This window comes from Danio rerio, chromosome 5, assembly GCF_052040795.2.
Source record: "Danio rerio strain M-AB ecotype USA chromosome 5, GRCz13ab, whole genome shotgun sequence".
Lineage (NCBI taxonomy): Eukaryota > Metazoa > Chordata > Actinopteri > Cypriniformes > Danionidae > Danio > Danio rerio.
The window spans coordinates 24,188,298-24,206,525 of record NC_141025.1 but is presented as its reverse complement, the minus strand read 5'-3'; the positions used below and the strand labels follow the sequence as shown (position 1 = coordinate 24,206,525).

General features: G+C 35.8%; 1 protein-coding gene across 4 annotated transcripts; it reads right to left on the bottom strand.

Annotated features, from left to right (window-relative positions):
• Positions 1-3,596: 3,596 nt before the first annotated feature.
• tbx5b (T-box transcription factor 5b) lies at positions 3,597-15,351 on the bottom strand. Of its 4 annotated transcripts, none has more exons than XM_087250848.1 (10): positions 15,098-15,351; positions 14,818-15,005; positions 13,792-13,963; positions 13,055-13,149; positions 12,359-12,478; positions 11,728-11,875; positions 9,415-9,567; positions 9,236-9,327; positions 8,425-8,558; positions 4,309-4,968 (listed from the first exon to the last, which is right to left on the bottom strand). In XM_087250848.1, exons 3-10 carry the CDS (start codon positions 13,933-13,935, stop codon positions 4,586-4,588), a joined length of 1,269 nt encoding a protein of 422 aa, XP_087106974.1. In that variant the 5' UTR covers positions 13,936-13,963; positions 14,818-15,005; positions 15,098-15,351; the 3' UTR covers positions 4,309-4,585. The 4 variants fall into 4 exon arrangements, with proteins under 4 accessions (XP_087106975.1, XP_087106974.1, XP_087106973.1 ...); XM_087250847.1 differs by having other exon boundaries at positions 14,818-15,008; positions 15,098-15,306; XM_087250849.1 differs by lacking the exons at positions 14,818-15,005; positions 15,098-15,351 and adding an exon at positions 14,363-14,639 and having other exon boundaries at positions 3,597-4,968.
• Positions 15,352-18,228: the final 2,877 nt, after the last annotated feature.

Genomic DNA, 18,228 nt, shown 5'->3' with positions numbered 1-18,228 from the left:
TAATAGAAAGTGAAAATTTTAACCCTATAAAAAAAAAGTTAATGGGACAGAAAATTGCCAATAGTTTGTCATTTCAACCAGCAAGCATTGCTGAAATGACAACAGATTGCCTGGCCAGATTATAAACTGTTTTCGCCGGAAGACTAAGGGCACTCTCAAACTCTACATGAGGTGTGAAAATATAACTTTAAGGCACACAAAAACACTCTGTTAATCTGTCTCCGTCTATGCATACATGCTATTATTTACTATATCAACACCTATCGAGTAAACACAGTAGAAATGACTGTGGAATAACAGTTTATTTCAGCCTCATTTTCAAACAAGTTTCAGAAAACAGCTTCACAAGTCACAGGAACTCTACATTTGGCAGGGTAAACAATCTGCTTCAGAATTGTAGAAAATGCTTTACAAATAAATATCAGCAAACACAAACCATGAGCTCAAAGTCAATAAATATTTCATCTTTATAAATAATGGGAACATGATTTCACAATATTAAAAATTTTCTTTAAACTGACAATATTTCTGATCCGATATTCCTATTGCCTGGTGTGTCTATAAATAAATGTCCAGCTGATGTGCCCCTCCGCTCTCTCTCTCTCTCTCTCTCTCTCTCTCTCTCTCTCTTTCTCTCTCTCTCTCTTTCTCTCTCTCTCTCTCGCCTTGGGCAATGACAGGATTGGAAACATCACTGCTCCCTTAACGGACTGTGACACGTGCAGTACCCAGCATTCCCTTTTCTCATCAGAAAGTACCAATAAACAAAATAAAGGACCCCATCCGAAGCTGGCGCATTTAAAAGTTAAGGTGGATTGGAGGGTTGGTTAGTGTTTGTACATCAACATATCCAAAGTGAAGCAGTAAAAGAGAGGAGTTTTCACAAATTTTGGCCACAGTGAAACAACACATCTTCTTGTAGTCGTCTCTTGACAAAAAAAAAAAATTCTTCTGCATCCACAGAAATTCACATATTTATACAAATGTACACAAAATCGCAAACACACATCACTGAAGACGCAAGGGACATGCAGCAAACGTCCATCACGGGGTTCGAGATGAGAGGACATGAAATGTTTTCTGTTTAAACTTAAAATACTGAAAAATTTAATTTCTTTTTTGTATCCTGAAATCTCATTATTTTGTTGCTGCTTCACAGTGATTGTGAAAAACTTGTTCTGTCACTCAAAATCAAAAGAGGATGGGAAAGTTTTTGCAGTGGAGCCACAGAAGATCATTTAAAAACCTTTTAGTCAACAGTTCATCTTTTAGAGAAAGTGGAGAATACTGTTAAAAATCTAAGGAACATTATCCACTAAACATAACCTGTCAAAGCAAACGTTCTACACTACCTGGCAAAAGTCTTGTCACCTACCAAGTTTTGTAAACAACAAATATTAACTTGACTTCTAGTTGATCATTTGTTATCAGAAGTGGCTTTTATGAAAGGCAAAGGCCTCTAGATTATGCTTATTTTACCAAAATGAATTATGATCATGCCCTGATTTTTAATGATTTAATTAGGACAGTAAGGTCTGACTTTGCTAAGACAAAAGTCTTGTCACTTAACAGAAATAACGTACAGTATAGAATATAAAGTCATCGTAAAGTTGAAAAAGAATGAATGATGTGTATGACTCCTTTGAGCTTGGAGGACTGCATCCATACATCTCTGCAATGACTCAAATAATCTATTAATAAAGTCATCTGGAATGGCAAAGAAAGCGTTCATTTAGGACTCCTTGAAGGACTCAGAGTTCATCAAGATTCTTTGGATTCATCTTCAATGCCTCTTCCTTTATCATACCCCAGACATGCTCAATAATGTTCATGTCTGGTGACTGGCCTGGTCCATCCTGGAACACTTTGACCTTCTTTGCTTTCAGGAACTTTGATGTGGAGGCTGAAGTATGAAAAGGAGCGCTATTCTGCTGAAGAACTTGCCCTCTGCTGTGGTTTGTAATGTAATGGGCAGCACAAATGTCTAGATACCTCAGGTTTTTGATGTTGCCATTCACTCTGCAGATCTCTCACACACTCCCATTCTAATTGTAACCTTAAACCATGACTTTTTTCCTTCACCAATTTTGACTGATTTCTGTGAGATTCTTGGATCCATGCGGGTTTTTTAGGTCTTCAGCAGTATTTGTGATGATTGAGATGCAGTTCAACAGATGATTCATCTAAAAAATCTATCTTCTGCCAAATGATCAACTAGAAGTCAAGCTATTACTTGTTGCTCTTACAACTGGGATCGACGACAGGACTTTTGTCAGGTAGTGTACAGATGATAAATAACTTTTTATTGAACCACTGATGCCTGTAAAGAGACTTCACTGATTACTCTGTGCACTGGTAAAATTTCACATAGTGGAACTTCCAATAAAACTTTTAACAGAACTCTGATTATATACACTCTTTAAAATTAAGAGTCCAAAAGGCGGCCCTTGCACTGTGTCACATAAGAACAATTTTTGGTTCCCCAAAGAACCTTTTATTGAAAAGTACTTAAAAAAAAACATCTCAAGAACTTTTTTTCACTTTATAGAATCAAATGATGGAATATAAATGTTATCTGGATATTAAAGGTTCTTTTGAGACCATAAATCCCAAAGGGTAAAATCTTAAGGGCAAGAATTATGAGTTCATCCACCCCGATCTTGTGAGGAAACGTAACTAGTTTACCTCGTCAGATTGGCTAATTTGCATGAACTTGTACGATTTTGTACACAAATAAAATTGAGGATGAGTAAATCGTACTAAAATGTTCAAATGAAATCATATGAATTAGCCACTCAAAAAGTTACAAATTGCTGTGAGATTACAGTTAAGAAATCTTGGTTTAAGAATAAGTAATGTCTTTAGAATATTAATTTATGGAATAAATAATTTATTTCAAAGATGATTGACAGAACCACCAAACTATTAATACAGGTTTTGGCAGATATCATTCTAAGTAATCAGAGAATTTAGTATTGGAGCATGTGAAATAAATCTATCATTTTTGAAGATTATTTTTTGTGTGTGCTCAGCAAGCATTTTTGTTTTTAAATGATGTCTAATAGACATCTAAAGATAGTGGTCTTGGCTTAAACGAGGCTAAATTTGGGCTGTCAGTGAACATTTAATAGATGTCTAAGAATAGGCCTAAACTAGACTAGTCATCAAATAAACAGAAATGAATGACTACACAGATAAAATCTGTCTAATCTGTCAACTTGACGACTAGTATAGTTTTTGGCTATTTTGAGATTTTTACTGACAGCCCAAGTTTAACCTTGTTTTAGTCAAGCTGTCTATGTTTAGATGACCATTAGACTTCTATTAAACACAACATTGTTTGCTGGGTGTCATCTTACATGTTTCAGTGTTTGTTTTCTACATTAAGTCATGCTTTACAATTGTTGCACTTCTATAGACTGTAAAACCCTGTTTGGTTAAAAATGGAAACTTAGTTTTAAAACTTATTATTAATTTTATATATATATATATATATATATATATATATATATATATATATATATATATATATATATATATATATATATATATATATATATATATATATATTAGTAGTGTTTAAAAAGTGTTTTTTTGATAAATATAAAAGTACAGTCAACCCCAAAATGATTCATACCTCTGGCCAATTCTGACTTTAAGTTACATTTATTTACCCAGCAAGTTTTTTGACCAGAAATACCAACGCAATCTCACGGCAATTTGTAATTTTTTGATTAAGTGGCTAATTTTTATGAATTGGTATGGTCTAATTCGTACAATTTAGTACGATGTGCTCATAACACAATGACGGTTGGGGTTAGGGCTGGGGTTGTGTTGGGTGCCACTCCTCCTTTTTAAAATAGTTCATTTCCATACGACTGAACTTCGTACGAATTAGCCACTAAACTGACAAAACGTAAAATACTTATGTTTCCTAGTGAGATCAAGCTGGAAATACACAGACTTTTCAAAGCTTTTATTTAACTTTTGAATTTGCATTAACTTTGAAGTCAGAATTTGCCATGAAAGAAGGCCACTGGTTCGAGTCTCAGCTGGGCCAGTTGACATTTCTGTGTGGAGCTTGCTCCAGATGTTCCGGTTTCCCAGACAGTCCAAAAACATGTGCTATAGGTGAATTGAATAAACTAAATAGGCCATAGTGTATGAGTGTGCATGAATGTGTATGGGTGTTTTACAGTACTGGGTTGCAGCAGGAAGGACGTCTGCTGTGTAAAACATATGCTGGATAAGTTGGCGGTTCATTCCGCTGTGGCGACCCCTGATGAATAAAGGGATTAGCCGAAGGAAAATGAATGAATGAATTTGCCATGAGTATGAATAATTCCGGGCTTGACTGTAGATATGTAGATAGAATGCTGAGTTTTATTCTAGCAGTAACATGTTTAATCTGCCAGACTTGAATGACTAAAACATTGAAACTGTGGAGCAAAACATGTGTTTGTGATTTCAGGATGCAGTTTTTACCCATAATTATTCATAGACACATTTTCTCTCCTATACACACACACACACACACACACACACACATATCCACATACACAACCACATACACTTACACACTTGTTCAACTCCCCCCACACCAGTTGTTTGGCTGCTGGTTTTGACTGAACGATCGATTGCAGGCATAAAGTGAGAAGTCAGTCATCATGCAGTGTGACTGGACTCCCACCTCACAAGTGTACTGAGGATAAAGTTCCTGAGAGAGGTCAGCGGGGGGAACAAAAGTCCCACTCATTTCTTTAGCAGAAGAAAAGCTTTGGTAAGTTGTGCTGTCTGAATAAGAGGCCCACCTGAGCTCCTCCATGCCCACCTGAGAGCCTCCGTACATGCAGGGCTGGTGCTGCGTGGTGTCCATACTGGAGGGGGCCACATCTGGAGAGAGCTGGTAGCTGAAGAGGGGGTAAGTTGGGTCATGAATGCTAGGGGTTTCAGTGAGGCTCTGATCACCTGCAGAGGGGAAAAAACAAAGCGCTTCTATTATAACAGCAAGGCATGGCGAGTGAAAAGTGCATTTTTGCTTTAAAGAAGTTGCTTGTTTTTTGGTTGCTGTTTGCTCAGAAAACTGTCAGATACTTTTTGAATTAATAATAGGATGCATGCACTAAGGCAAAAAGGTTACAGAGTGCTCTATGCTGTGTAGAGCCGTCTAGACAACAAACAAGAGAGAGATGAGAGATGCTGGCTCCTGAAAAAAAAAACATTTAGGAGCTATTTATAGGAGCACTGTAAAGTTTACACTGTAAATGAACACTATAGAAAATGTTGAATGCACAAACTCAAGAAGGTTAATCATTTTATGGACATTTCATTAAATCCTAGAAGACAAAATGTAATTCAGATTCAGCACTCTATTAAAACTCCAGTGTCAAAACTATATGGAAAATTGGGTCCTGTTCTTTACTTATTATGTACCTAATATTATCGATTTAAAAAAAAGGGGCAACACTGTGGCTTAGTGGTTAGCACTGTCACTCTACAGCAAGAATGTCACTGGTTCGAATCCCGACTGGGTCAGTTGGCATTTCTATGTGTAGTTTGCATGTTTTCTCTGTGTTCGCGTGGGCTTCTTCCGAGTGCTCCGTTTTTCCCCACAGTCCAAGGCCAGGACTCAAACCAGCGACCTTCTTGCTGTGAGGTGACAGTGCTACCATGCTGCCATGTAACATAACAAGATGTTTCAAATACTGTAACACTGTCGCATAAACAAGCAGTCAGTAAAAAGAATAATGAATGTTTCCTATAGTTACATTGAGGAAGGCTGTATGCCTGACTAATGGCTTTAAACTATTCACTGACTCAGGCCCACACTGAGTGAGTGCACAGAAATATGCAGATTTCCACAGATTTTTAGCCCATCTTTGAGTCTATTTATTTAATATTGTAAAAAAACTGTATTACTATTGTATGTGTAAATTTATACTTATTCGGTTTTTAAATAAGTTTCAGTAACAATTTTGTCTAATATGAAAATGTTCATATGCTTTATTTACAATATAGTTCGTAAAGTAATATTTTCAGTTTTTTAGTAGAGATATTATATGAGAGACTTTGTTTTTTGTTTACCAAATAAGTGGATCTAATGGGATTTGCACTGTAAACATTAAATAAAATAAAATAAAATAAAATGTATTATATTTTATTTTATTTATTAAGGTTTTAGTTACGATACTCCCAAAATCATTCCGCATGAATCTGCAGATTTTATTTATTTTTTTACAAAATTCTACGCAGAAATAGCTAAAAACGTCTGCAGATTCTGTCCGGCCCAACTCATAACCAAATTCAACATTTCTAGTATAAACATTTTTTTCAACACAATTTTTTAAAGAATCAGTCCACTGGATGATGTACCTATTTAACCAAACAAAAAAGTCTGGAACGTTGAACACTTCATTCACTCAAAGGTCGCACGTATAGCAGAAGGGGAGGAGCCATCAGCACTATGATTGGATTACTTTATTTATGTTGGACTATACAAGCAAAGCTCTCCTACATAAGCAATTATGTCTCCTCCAATGGTGAATTAACCAAGACAAATGGGTTCTATATGCTAGTTTGGGGATTTTTTATTTAATTAATTTGGCACTGTAATATGTTGACAGAGAAAAGGTTTGACTTCTGGTTAAAAAAAACAAATATTATTGTTCCTTTTGGGGCAGAATTAACTCATACGCTTCATGGTTGAGTGTATAAACATACAGGTACAAGAGCATACCCACCAAGCAATTTTACATTTAAAAGACATCTAAAAGACGTCAGGACATAGACCTCTTGGCTAAGAGCAAGCGTGACTTGGGACTTGTGGAGCAGCTTTACAGTGTTTGGACTTTCAGCAGTGAAAATTAAACCACACTGAACTGAACTTCAACTCTAAAAACTGGACTGACACAGTTTCAATTTACTAGAACTTCTATGTTCAGCTGCTTTGACACAATCTACATTGTAAAAGCAGCATAGAAATAGACTTTAATTGAATAGAATATTGAATTAAAACAAGGCTAAATTTGGACTGCCAGTGAAAAATGTAAGAGACGTTTGATAATAGTCCACAAATACAGACAACAGTTATCAAATAGTCCGATTAGAAAGACTTTACTTGTGTAGTCAATCATTTCTGTACAGAGCATCCAGAAGGTATTCATAGCGCTTCAATATTTCCACATTTTTTATGTTAAATCCTCATTCCAAAATTTGTTAAATTCATTTATTTCCTTAAGATTCTACACACAATACCCCATGATGACAATGTGAAAAATAGCTTTTTGAAATGGTTGCAAATTTATTATAATTCAAGAGTTCCCACTTAGCTGATGAAAAAGCTTGTTTGGCATGCTGTCCCGGAAGAGAACCCCGAGCTCAAGGGCTCCTCGAGCCCGGGGCTTCCTCCCGTTGGCAGAGCAAGAGGGGAGCCTGAGCTCGGTGGATCTCAGAACTCCCCTGCTGTGGTAGCTAAGGGAACACAAGGGATTAGACAAAGCTTGATTATTATGTATGTTGAATGTCTTTGAATGGTGGGAGGAAACCGGAGAACCCGGGGAAAACCCACGCGGACACGGGGAGAACATACAAACTCCTCACAGAAACACCCACCGGTCCTGTGGAACCAGGGCTGGCTGTGGGGCTCACAGTGCTAACCACTGGGGTAAAGGAGGAGAATAGGGGAGGAAGGGGGTTTCTTCCAAACGAAGATAAAGTGAACTGAAAACTGTGGCTATTTATAGTAGTTTAGGGCTCATATGATTGGAAGATAGTGATTAGCAAATGCTAATTGGACTTGATTTGAAAAGGCATACACCTGTCTATATAAGGCCCCAGGGTTAAAAGTGCATGTCAAAGCACAAACCAAGCATGAAGACAAAGGAATTGCCTGCAGACCTCCAAGACAGAATTGTCTTGAGGCACAAGGCTGGGGAAGGTTACAGAAAAATTTCTGCTGCTCTAAAAGTTCCAATGAGCACAGTGGCCTCTTCCTAGAGCTAGCCGGCATTTCTTTAGCCAAGACATCTACATTTGGACATACAGTATATTATGCTGATGATACACATAATGACTTATTAAGCAATGTAGCAGAGCGACGTAGCTTTGCTACTTTCGAATTTTGAAGGGGCAACAATATTGTATTTGTAACCTATTGTCCTAATTACATGCCCTGTGTCTCAACCAGGTTGCCCATTTATGCATAATTTCTCAAAGTAGCTCTGCAACATTGCTTACAAAGTTGCTTTGTGCATCTTTAGCATTATCTTAAACACAACTTCAGCATCTTTTAAACACAAAAAAAAGTTTGCTAGCTCGTGTAAAGTGTGTCATTTGGGACGCAACTTACATTTGTGTGAAATGCAACTAACCTAAATCAAAGCGTGATTAAACGCTAACTCAAACTCTTTGTTTTGCACTCTGTACCTGACGTGTCGGAGCAGGTAAAGCCAGGGCTGGGTTTTTGTGTCACAGTGTATTCAGACCGAGAGAGACAGTCAGGAGATGGTGGAGCTGCACGCTGCCTCGCCGTGCTTCGTGGCACAAGTGGATACTCCTTACTGTGAAAACATCCAAACAAATATCAGACTCACTCATTCCTACAGCAGAGGGCCTGAGAAAAGTTTAAGAAACTGAGGAAAACTGCATTTAGCAAGATGTAAAAGAATCAGAGTGCTTTAAGTGGAAGAGTCCCACTTGGGTTGATAGATATGGGTGTTAAAAGAGAGAGAGCAAGCATGCGCGTGATCTGCATTGGCTCTGCATGGCGGGTAAGGTATTCATTTGCACAGTACTGATCGTTTCTAATTAAATTTCAAAGCTAAGGGACAATTACAGTAGCTAAAAATCTTTTCTATACCCTCTTTCCAATCTGACTCATTCCTCTTTTTCCGTTTTTTTTTCACTCTCTCTCTCAAAAACGCATTTACTCAGACACACACACATTAGCCCCTCAGTGACCTCTCTGTGTGACAGTGTGTTGTGCCGCTCCGCTCTTAATATTGTTACACTATAAATATCCCTCTCTCGTGTGTCACATTCAATACTATCAACACGCAACGCAAAGCTCTGACTTTTGTTCCCAAAGCCTGCTAGTTAAAAGCAGAGCATATTCTTTGTGTATTATAAACAACAGCATCAGAAGCAACACATGATGACAAGCGGGAACATAAAACATACATAAATCATTATGAAAATACGCATCCATAAATATGAATATGTGTGTGTGTGTGTTCACCTTGGTGTACGGGACATGCGATGCAATTCAATATCATCATTTCCACGGAAACCTTTTGCAAATGGATTATTTTCAATCTTCAGCTGAGTGATCTAAAAAAACAAGGGATTAAAGATGAGCAGTGGTGCTTTCTGAACATGTTTCCGTTTATTTGTGATTATAGGGGTGATGCTGCTTACGGTGTGGTTCTGGTAGGAAGTCACAGCAATGAAGGTGGTCTCTGCAAAAGAGTGTGTGCAGAAACTGGTGTTGCTGGAGCCGAAGCTATTCCTCTCGTCTGCCTTCACGATGTGCAAACGCGGCTGGTATTTATGCATGGAATTTAAAATGATCTGCAGAAAATGACAGGAAGAGATTTGCGGGTCAACACACTGGTTATGCATTCAGTTCAGTGAAAATGGGAAGAGTTTAATCATGCCACTGCAAGGAATATTTCAAGGCAATTTTCACAACTTAAAGAACCGCATGGTTGCAAATTAAAAATTCTGATTTATTAATATTATTGAATATTTTAAGATACAAACATTATTTTTTATATTGTCTATTGATCATAACATCATTTTTAAAAGGACATTCATTGTAGTAACTTAATTAAACTTTCATGATAATATAGTCAAATGGGCTATTAAGATAATTTTATACAAATGAAGTACACTTTCAGTCTACTGTTTATGTATTTCTCATAAACATTATTATCTTTTTGAATGGTTACAGTAGAAATAACATTTTTTTGTAAACTAGAATAGAATGCCTCTTATTGTGACTGTACATGTATACAATGTACATTATATACATCTGCGAAGAGATTAGGTGCAACTCACTACTCAGTGCAAACATGTAAATAAATCTTTTCAATACACTGCAAAACCAGCCTGATTTCACGAGGAAACGCAAGTACGAATTCATATGAGTTCAGTTGTACGAAAATGTACGATTTTAAAAAGGAGGCATGGCACCCAACACAACCCCCAACCTTAACCATGATTGGGTGATGAGCAAATCGTACTATATTGTATAAATTAGATTGTACAAATTCATACGAATTAGCCACTAAATCAAAAAGTTACGAATTGCCGTGAGATTGCGTTGGTAAAACCCAACAGTCAACTTTATCAAAGGAAAGGAGTGTAGTTACCTCAAAATTTACTGAAAGTTAATTCTACTCATTTGAAAAGAGTGTTGAGTTAATTAAATACCTCATTACTTCAACTTAAATAGAGTAAGTTCATAGTACTCATATAGATTAGTTTTTTTAACTAAAATAGATTGCAGCAATCGGTTTCCTTAAACGGTTTGAGTTTCCTTAACTTATTGGGTTTTACAGAACTCAGTTGGTTTGAGTTCTTTTCAGTTATAGGGTTTTACTGTGCTCAAATTCTTTCATTTACTCAAATCATTTAAGTTCACAGTACTCATTTTGGGTCAGTTTTTAACCTAAATGCTTTGTTGCAATTTAATTGTGTGTGTTTTTTTGGTGAAGGAACACCTGATAGTGTTTAATACAGATATGTGTGAATCTTAAATAAGTTTCTGTTAGGTTTCTTTGAGCCTAATTTAAGTTGTGAGAGGCAATGTGATGGTAAAACAATAGTTATTGTGATTGTTACATAATTTAAATGATAAAGATATCATGTGTGTTGTGAAAATTAATTTTTTTTTACTTTGGTCTCTTTTCTTTTCATTAAATATTTAGATTGCTTACGGAGATATATTAACCAAACTTCTTCTCTGAGTGTAATGTGCCTTACTATTACATACCAATGAAACATTTTTGCAGATGTAGATGAAGCTGATGAAAATGCAGAGGCCTGAATGTCTAAAACTAACTTTAGCTCTGCAGCTAAACTTTCTGTGAGCAGAGATGGGTTAAAACTGAACACAGAATATTTGCAATTGAGAAGTCTTGTTATTTTAATGTTGTGCAGAGAATTTGTAGACGAAGAGGAAGTATGTATGGGTGCGGCAAATGGAAAACTGGGAATGATTGACAAGTGATAAATTCCACTAAATGTTTTTAATAATGTGCCCAAACAAATACCCGACAATAAAACTATAGTCAGGATCATACATTTTTCTGGTAATTTAAGAACAACGTTACTTTATAATTAGTTTTATTTATGTATTACCTGCCCAGCTAAATTATATTTTGCTTTCATGTGCATTTGTCCCAGTGTTCGGTTGTTCCGTCATAGGTTAGTGTTTTTATGTATTGTATTTTGTATGTACTGTTATGGTATTGTATTGTTGTTGTTGTTTTTTCTTCGATATTTTGTTGTAGTTTTATAAAATGCCAAAAGCACATAAATAAACGTAAAAAAAAAACTCCAACAATGCAATTCACCATCGTAAATAAACATAAAACACGTGTAAATAACAAAATACTTAAACTGTTAATTAACATATATTTTACAGTGTATGAAAGCTCATTGTGAACTCTGACCATGCTGATCACGTATCAGTAAATAAACAGTTAAACTTGGATCATTACTGACATGTCCGAAAGGGTCCAGGTGGTTGTTGGTGAGTTTGAGCTTCTGGAAAGAAACAAGCTGCCTCATCCAATGAGCTCCTGAAGCCGGGGAGTCTGGGTGCACATACAGGCGGCCTGGAATTGCCGGCTCAGCTTTACCACTGATGGACCTGCAGAACAGATTTAGCACATCAGTGGCTTGGTCCACCATACAGAGAGATAAGGACTTTCTGTCTGCTGCTCAATTCTGAGATAAAAGAGTAGGTTTCTAAATTAAGCTTCTGTCTCAGACATATTTTTGCTCTGTGTGGTTGCTCAGCTCTCTAAACTAAATTCACTAATAGTTTATAATAATCACTTTATCAATGTGCACACATCTCTCTTATAATACATTCAGATCTCTCATTTTCAATCTGCTAAATACACACTGCAAATGCATTCATTCATACAGATTCAATGATAATTCATATTTGTACAGTACATCTAATAAACGTATGAATACATCATAAAACAATTAATGTAACAAAATAATAAAAACAGATACCATTTCTACATCTCATTTTAATAAAAATGCTCAATATTCGTGGTTGTAAAATAAATATATAAGCAACTTGATTTTATTATAAACATTATTTAGTCATTTTAGTTCTTACCATTTGTTATCTGCAAACTTATACCGATGCTCGTCTGCTGAAATAATGTCCATCAGCAAGATGTATTTGGCTTTGGGGTTTAAGCCTGTTACCTTCACTTTGTAGCTGGGAAACATGCGTCTGTAAAAGGTTAAGGTTTCATTTTACAACCTCAAAAAAAACAGTCAAATAATTAAAACAACAACAGCATGAATAATAGCATGACAACTACCACTGTTGCTGCTGCTGCTAATAATAATAATAATAATAATAATAATAATAATAATAATAATAATACAAGGTAGATTGTCTTGTGCATTGCAACGTTTTTATGTCATTGAATATATTGTCAAAGGGTATTTTGCAATAATGCAATGCTATTAAATACATGCAGATTTGCAAATGAGAATCCCTGAAAACATCGAAATCATTTGCAATAATTAGTTTTATTCAAAGTGAGACACTGCTCCAAAAGAGTATGAAACCGAAATGGATTTACATGGCGTGAACTAAAAATATCCTGCTACACCGAGCATTTTTGAATATGGTGGTAAATTTCGGCCTATTTCTCCAGGGGTCGTTTGCGCCTGCCTGGGGATTTTTGTTGTCGTTTTTTTCTACACAGATTGTGTTGATCCGTGAATAATTAGAAACGTAAAAAAAGCTCATGCCATATATGTTTTTCGATCGTCATAAATTAAAAAACTAGGCACTCACCGGCCGGCCTTGGTGATGATCATCTCTGTAGTGACATCATGAAATTTGGCCCACAGATCTTTCTCGTGCAAATAAACTTTAATTCCCTCCATACTCTGCATCAAAAGAATCGGCAAAACAGAAGGAAGTTCTCTTTACATTTCTTCAAGAAACATTTAACTTACTTAATATATTTTTTTCTACAATAATATTTTTTCTATCCAGATTTTTTTATATAGAAATAATGCGTTAATTAGTACAAACAATAACTACTTTAAATAAAACAGCATCGAATTTAAAAGTAAATTAAACGATTTGCGCATCAGCTTAACATTTAATATACACTTGCCAAAGCCTTATTTTTGGCACCCTTTTTAAATTATTTATGTAGAACGAAGCATATAGGTAGGTTCTACATAAATTATTAAAATACACACCTATATTAATGAATATGATGCTATACAAAATGTCTTTGCTATAACTATAGTAAACATTACTAATTCACTTGTAATAGCCTATGTGTGGATAGGCTAACATAGGCTACCTAAAAAACAAACAAACGAGAAAACCAGTGACGGCCAAATAATATTAATATTAATAATAATAATAATAATAATAATAATAATAATAATAATAATAATAATAATAATAATAATAATAAATAATAATAATAATCATCATCATCATCATCATCATATTTTTTTTTTTTATCATTTCGTCTTGTATACTCGAGCAGGCTGCACACATTTATGGCTGACCTGTTGGGAGAGCTGAGTTTGTAGTGGCGGGGAGCCGGTTTTGTTCCGTCCGTGATGTCCTGAATCCTTATCCCTCTCGAAATCCATCGCGGGGGAATTGCCACCGGAACATGCCCGTAGAGATTCGAACATTGGATTCGCCATATTCCCGTCTGAGTTCAATTACGGTGGACTGGAAGATGCGCATTAAAAAAATGAATGCATGAATGTTTCAACCAGCTGATCTTCAGATATGAACCAAAAACAATAATCCCCCAAACTCATAATGTTGTTTTAAAAAGGCTGAAAACAAGCCATGCGTTTAAATTCATTTAAAATCTAAATTATTTGTATAATTATTTGTTATATTTAGGTTTAATAAAATTAAGCGGTTTAAGCTATTTTGCGTTCGACGGATAATTTTAGGATAGATCAAGAGCGCATTATTGCTTAGGAAAAGCGTTTCTAGGAGGAAAAAAATAATATGTCCATAAATCTTTTTTTATTTTATTTGCTAGATTATTTGACCTATATCCAACATTTTTTTCTTTTGCTATTTTCGTCGAAATCTGCGAGTTTTCTCGTTCCTCACCTCATTATTTAATGAGCTTTTCGTTGCTGCCTTAATTCTGCAAGATATAGATATAAAATGCAGCCTATCTCCACTGATTATTGTTATGCTATGTATCCAATAGGCATATCCTTTAAAATACCCAGCCTATTCTGATATCTGCGAAAGAGTTTACGGCGCTTTCGTTTTGGTTTTCCTCTCAGACCGCTTTGCCAAGCTCAGTCCCTTCCCTGTCCCTCACTTTTCTCCCTCCATCCATTCTCTGTCTCCCATTAGCGTGATGTCTTTCTGTGTCGTCACATCTTTATTCATTCACACACTCATCATGACACGCAACTAAGTCCACCATAAGCAGCACACCGCGCAAACACCTCTCCTGCTCCTTCACGGTGAACCTGCTTGCTCCAAAGTGCTTCCCAAATACAAATCTAAAATTGAGAATATATGGCACAACGAGATAAATTAAATATACTCACATTCCAGGCGGCGAATTTAAGCTCGGGCTGCAAAACTGTTGGGCAAATAATCAGCGCTTGTCAGTCAGCATCAGTGCGCGCGCGACGGCTGCGCGCTGCGAGGTGAAAAGTTGAGGAGGTCGAGAGGAGGTAACTAGGCGAGCGCTCAGTCTTCTCCGGCTCTCCGTGAGTCCCTTTGAATTTGTTTGCTGCTGACAGAAAAAAATAACAACATTCCCTCAGTGATAACTTTGGAATACTGTTTGCTCAATTTAATAAACGGGTCGAGTGTATAGCCTACAAGCAAGCGCGTTCTCGTGTCACACTAGTCCTCCACATTACTCAAAACAGGCTTCCATAAATACGACAAGTGGATGATAACGGGATAGCTTGCTCTGCGGAGCCGTGGGAACATTGCTCGTTAAGATAAGACGATAATCCAGCAATCGTGTGGAGAGATAAAGGCAGGACAGCAGCCCGGAGAGCGCGCGCGGGTTTGACCATGAGCTCGAGGCGAGGCGCGCTCCGATCAAAATTAAGGCTCCGTTCAGTGACGTTGACAAACGACAAGGTAATTGAGCAAATCGGGGTTTCTCGCAATTTCTGCAATATTAATGCGTTTGTTATTTATTATTTTGTAATGGTATGAAGATTTTGAAAGGGTGGATTTGAGTTTCTGTCTGGCTGTCATAATAATGGCACAGTTCACAACAATATTTAGGTTATGTCTTAATACTGGTTCATTTTTTTTTGTTCAGATAGAATTAACTCATACAATGCATTAATAACTAAATATTAGCAATGTCTAGGCATACATTTAAATGTGTGGATATACACATACACGCACCATTTAGCAAAATCATAGCAAATTATAGTCTGTTCCATGAATGTAATTAATTTTATAGCAGCTTTACCGACTATGCATAGTAAGTACGATAAAAATAAAAAAAATATTAAAAATAACTAATTTACTAAATTCTAAGGGTAAAGGTACAGAAGAACTAAATAAATTGCGCCACCTAGTGTGCACACGTGTAACTTCTTTTTTCCCCTCAACATGGGCTTACTGTGAGCTGTTTTAGAGATCATGAACTACGGGTTGATATATTAACGATTCAAATAAAATGTTTTAGTTGATAAAAACCTATAGCTTACTTTTCTTAACGTGAATTGAAATATAAGAGTTATAAAGACACCAATTTTGCTGGGATTGTATAAAAAAGCCTAATTAGATGCAAGTGTTTAAACACTTTCTGACAAACTGTTAAATATATATTTATTTTGAATACAAACTATTGTTAAACGATGTCATTTTATTGTCGTCTGTAAAAGATGCCAAACTTTGTGGGGAAAGTCCACCGAACCCTTAACATCGACTCAATCAGTTGATTAATACTAATTAATATATCTAGGTAGAGATGCTCTTGCTGGCGTGTGCATTAAAAAGAGTTGGTTTTGTTGAATTCAGTCAAACCTAATTTGACAAAACCTAATCATTCAAAAAGTAAAAAAAACAATAATAATTAATATTTAAATTTAATAACTAGTCTCTCTTAAAAAACTTATTGAAATGGAAATAATTATAAATTTTAATCAAAAATGTCTAATTATCATTTCAACAGAAGGAAATAAGCAGATCCCAGATCAACAGGCATCACTCTCTCTATATATATATATATATCATTCATTTTCTTGTCGGCTTAGTCCCTTTATTAATCCGGAGTCGCCACAGCGGAATGAACCGCCGGAATGAACAACAAGTTTTTACGTAGCAGATGCCCTTCCAGCCGCAGCCCACCTCTGGGAAACAAACAAACAAACAAACAAACAAACACACACACACACACACACACACACACACACACACACACACACACACACACACACACACACACACACACACACACACACACACACACACACACACACACACACACACACACACACACACACACACACACACACACACACACACACACACTACGGACAATTTAGCCTACCAAATACACATGTACCACATGTCTTTGGACTGTGGGGGAAACCGGAGTACCTGGAGGAAACCCATGCGAACGCAGGGAGAACATGCAAACTCCACACAGAAACGGCAACTGAGCCGAGGATCGAACCAGCAACCTTCTTGCTGAACTAATAATTAAATAGTAATGTAAATATATGAATTCAATATTTAGCACTCACTATAAAGTGTAATAATAATTTCATAAGGAATTAAAAGCAGAACCCAACATTGGCATAAATTACTCAGAGTAACTGGCTCTACATTTTATCCATCCACATACATACATATATATACATACATATATATATATATATATATATATATATATATATATATATATATATATATATATATATATATATATATATATATATATGGATGAATAGATAAATGTAGAGAAGTGATGTTAATCCAAAACAAATATAACATAAAAGCAACTTAAAATGGATTGTCATTCTCTAATTGTCAGACTCTAAATCAGTCTCCCTCAACTATCTTATGAAGAATTCTCTCTGCTTCAGTTCTGCCCCCTACAACTTGCAGTCATTAATTACATTAAGATGTTCCTGGTCTCCATATAGTGGACATTTACAAAAGCATATTTTGAAACACAAAGAAGCTGACAGCTTTGAAAGCTAAATGTATTGTTCCTGACACTTTATTAAACATTATTCAATAGTAAAAAAAAAATAAATAAATTGAAAAAGCTCGATTTTACATGCCTCTCTCCTTCCCATAAAATGTGTTTTTTTTTGTATGAGCCATTTGGATGCAGTGTAAGAAGTGGTTACTAGAATGCCAGCCAATCAAATGACTTATCACTAGAAAGCCCAGGATGTCCTCTGTTCAGTACAACAGGACTTGGCAGAGTAGCTCCAAAAATTTTAAGAAAATTTATGAAAACGCATTGTCCACTACAGAGGACACAAGTCAATGGGGAGGATCTCAGGGGGATTTATCTATCTATCTATATCTATATCTATATCTATATATATATATATATATATATATATATATATACACACACACGTTTGTTTTGTGAAAAGTGGTGACATTACATTGGTTTCCATTCATCTTATACTGCCCAAACCGTATATTGTATATCCCTTACCCCACCCTACCCCTAAACCCAACCATCACAGGAGACTGTACAGCTTTACTCTCTGATTAAAGTCATTCTGTGGGATTTATAAGCATTTTGAGAAATGAGAACGTCATCAATGTCCTCATATTTCACCTCCTTTTTGTAATACATGTCATTTTACAGGTTTGTGTCCTGATATGTATCAAAAACACGTACACGCTTATCTACAAACGTATATATAATTAACTTACATTGCCCTCAATATGTCCCACAAAAAAAATAAAAAAATAAACTAGAAAAATGTAATTTACTGTGATCTTATAAAAAAACA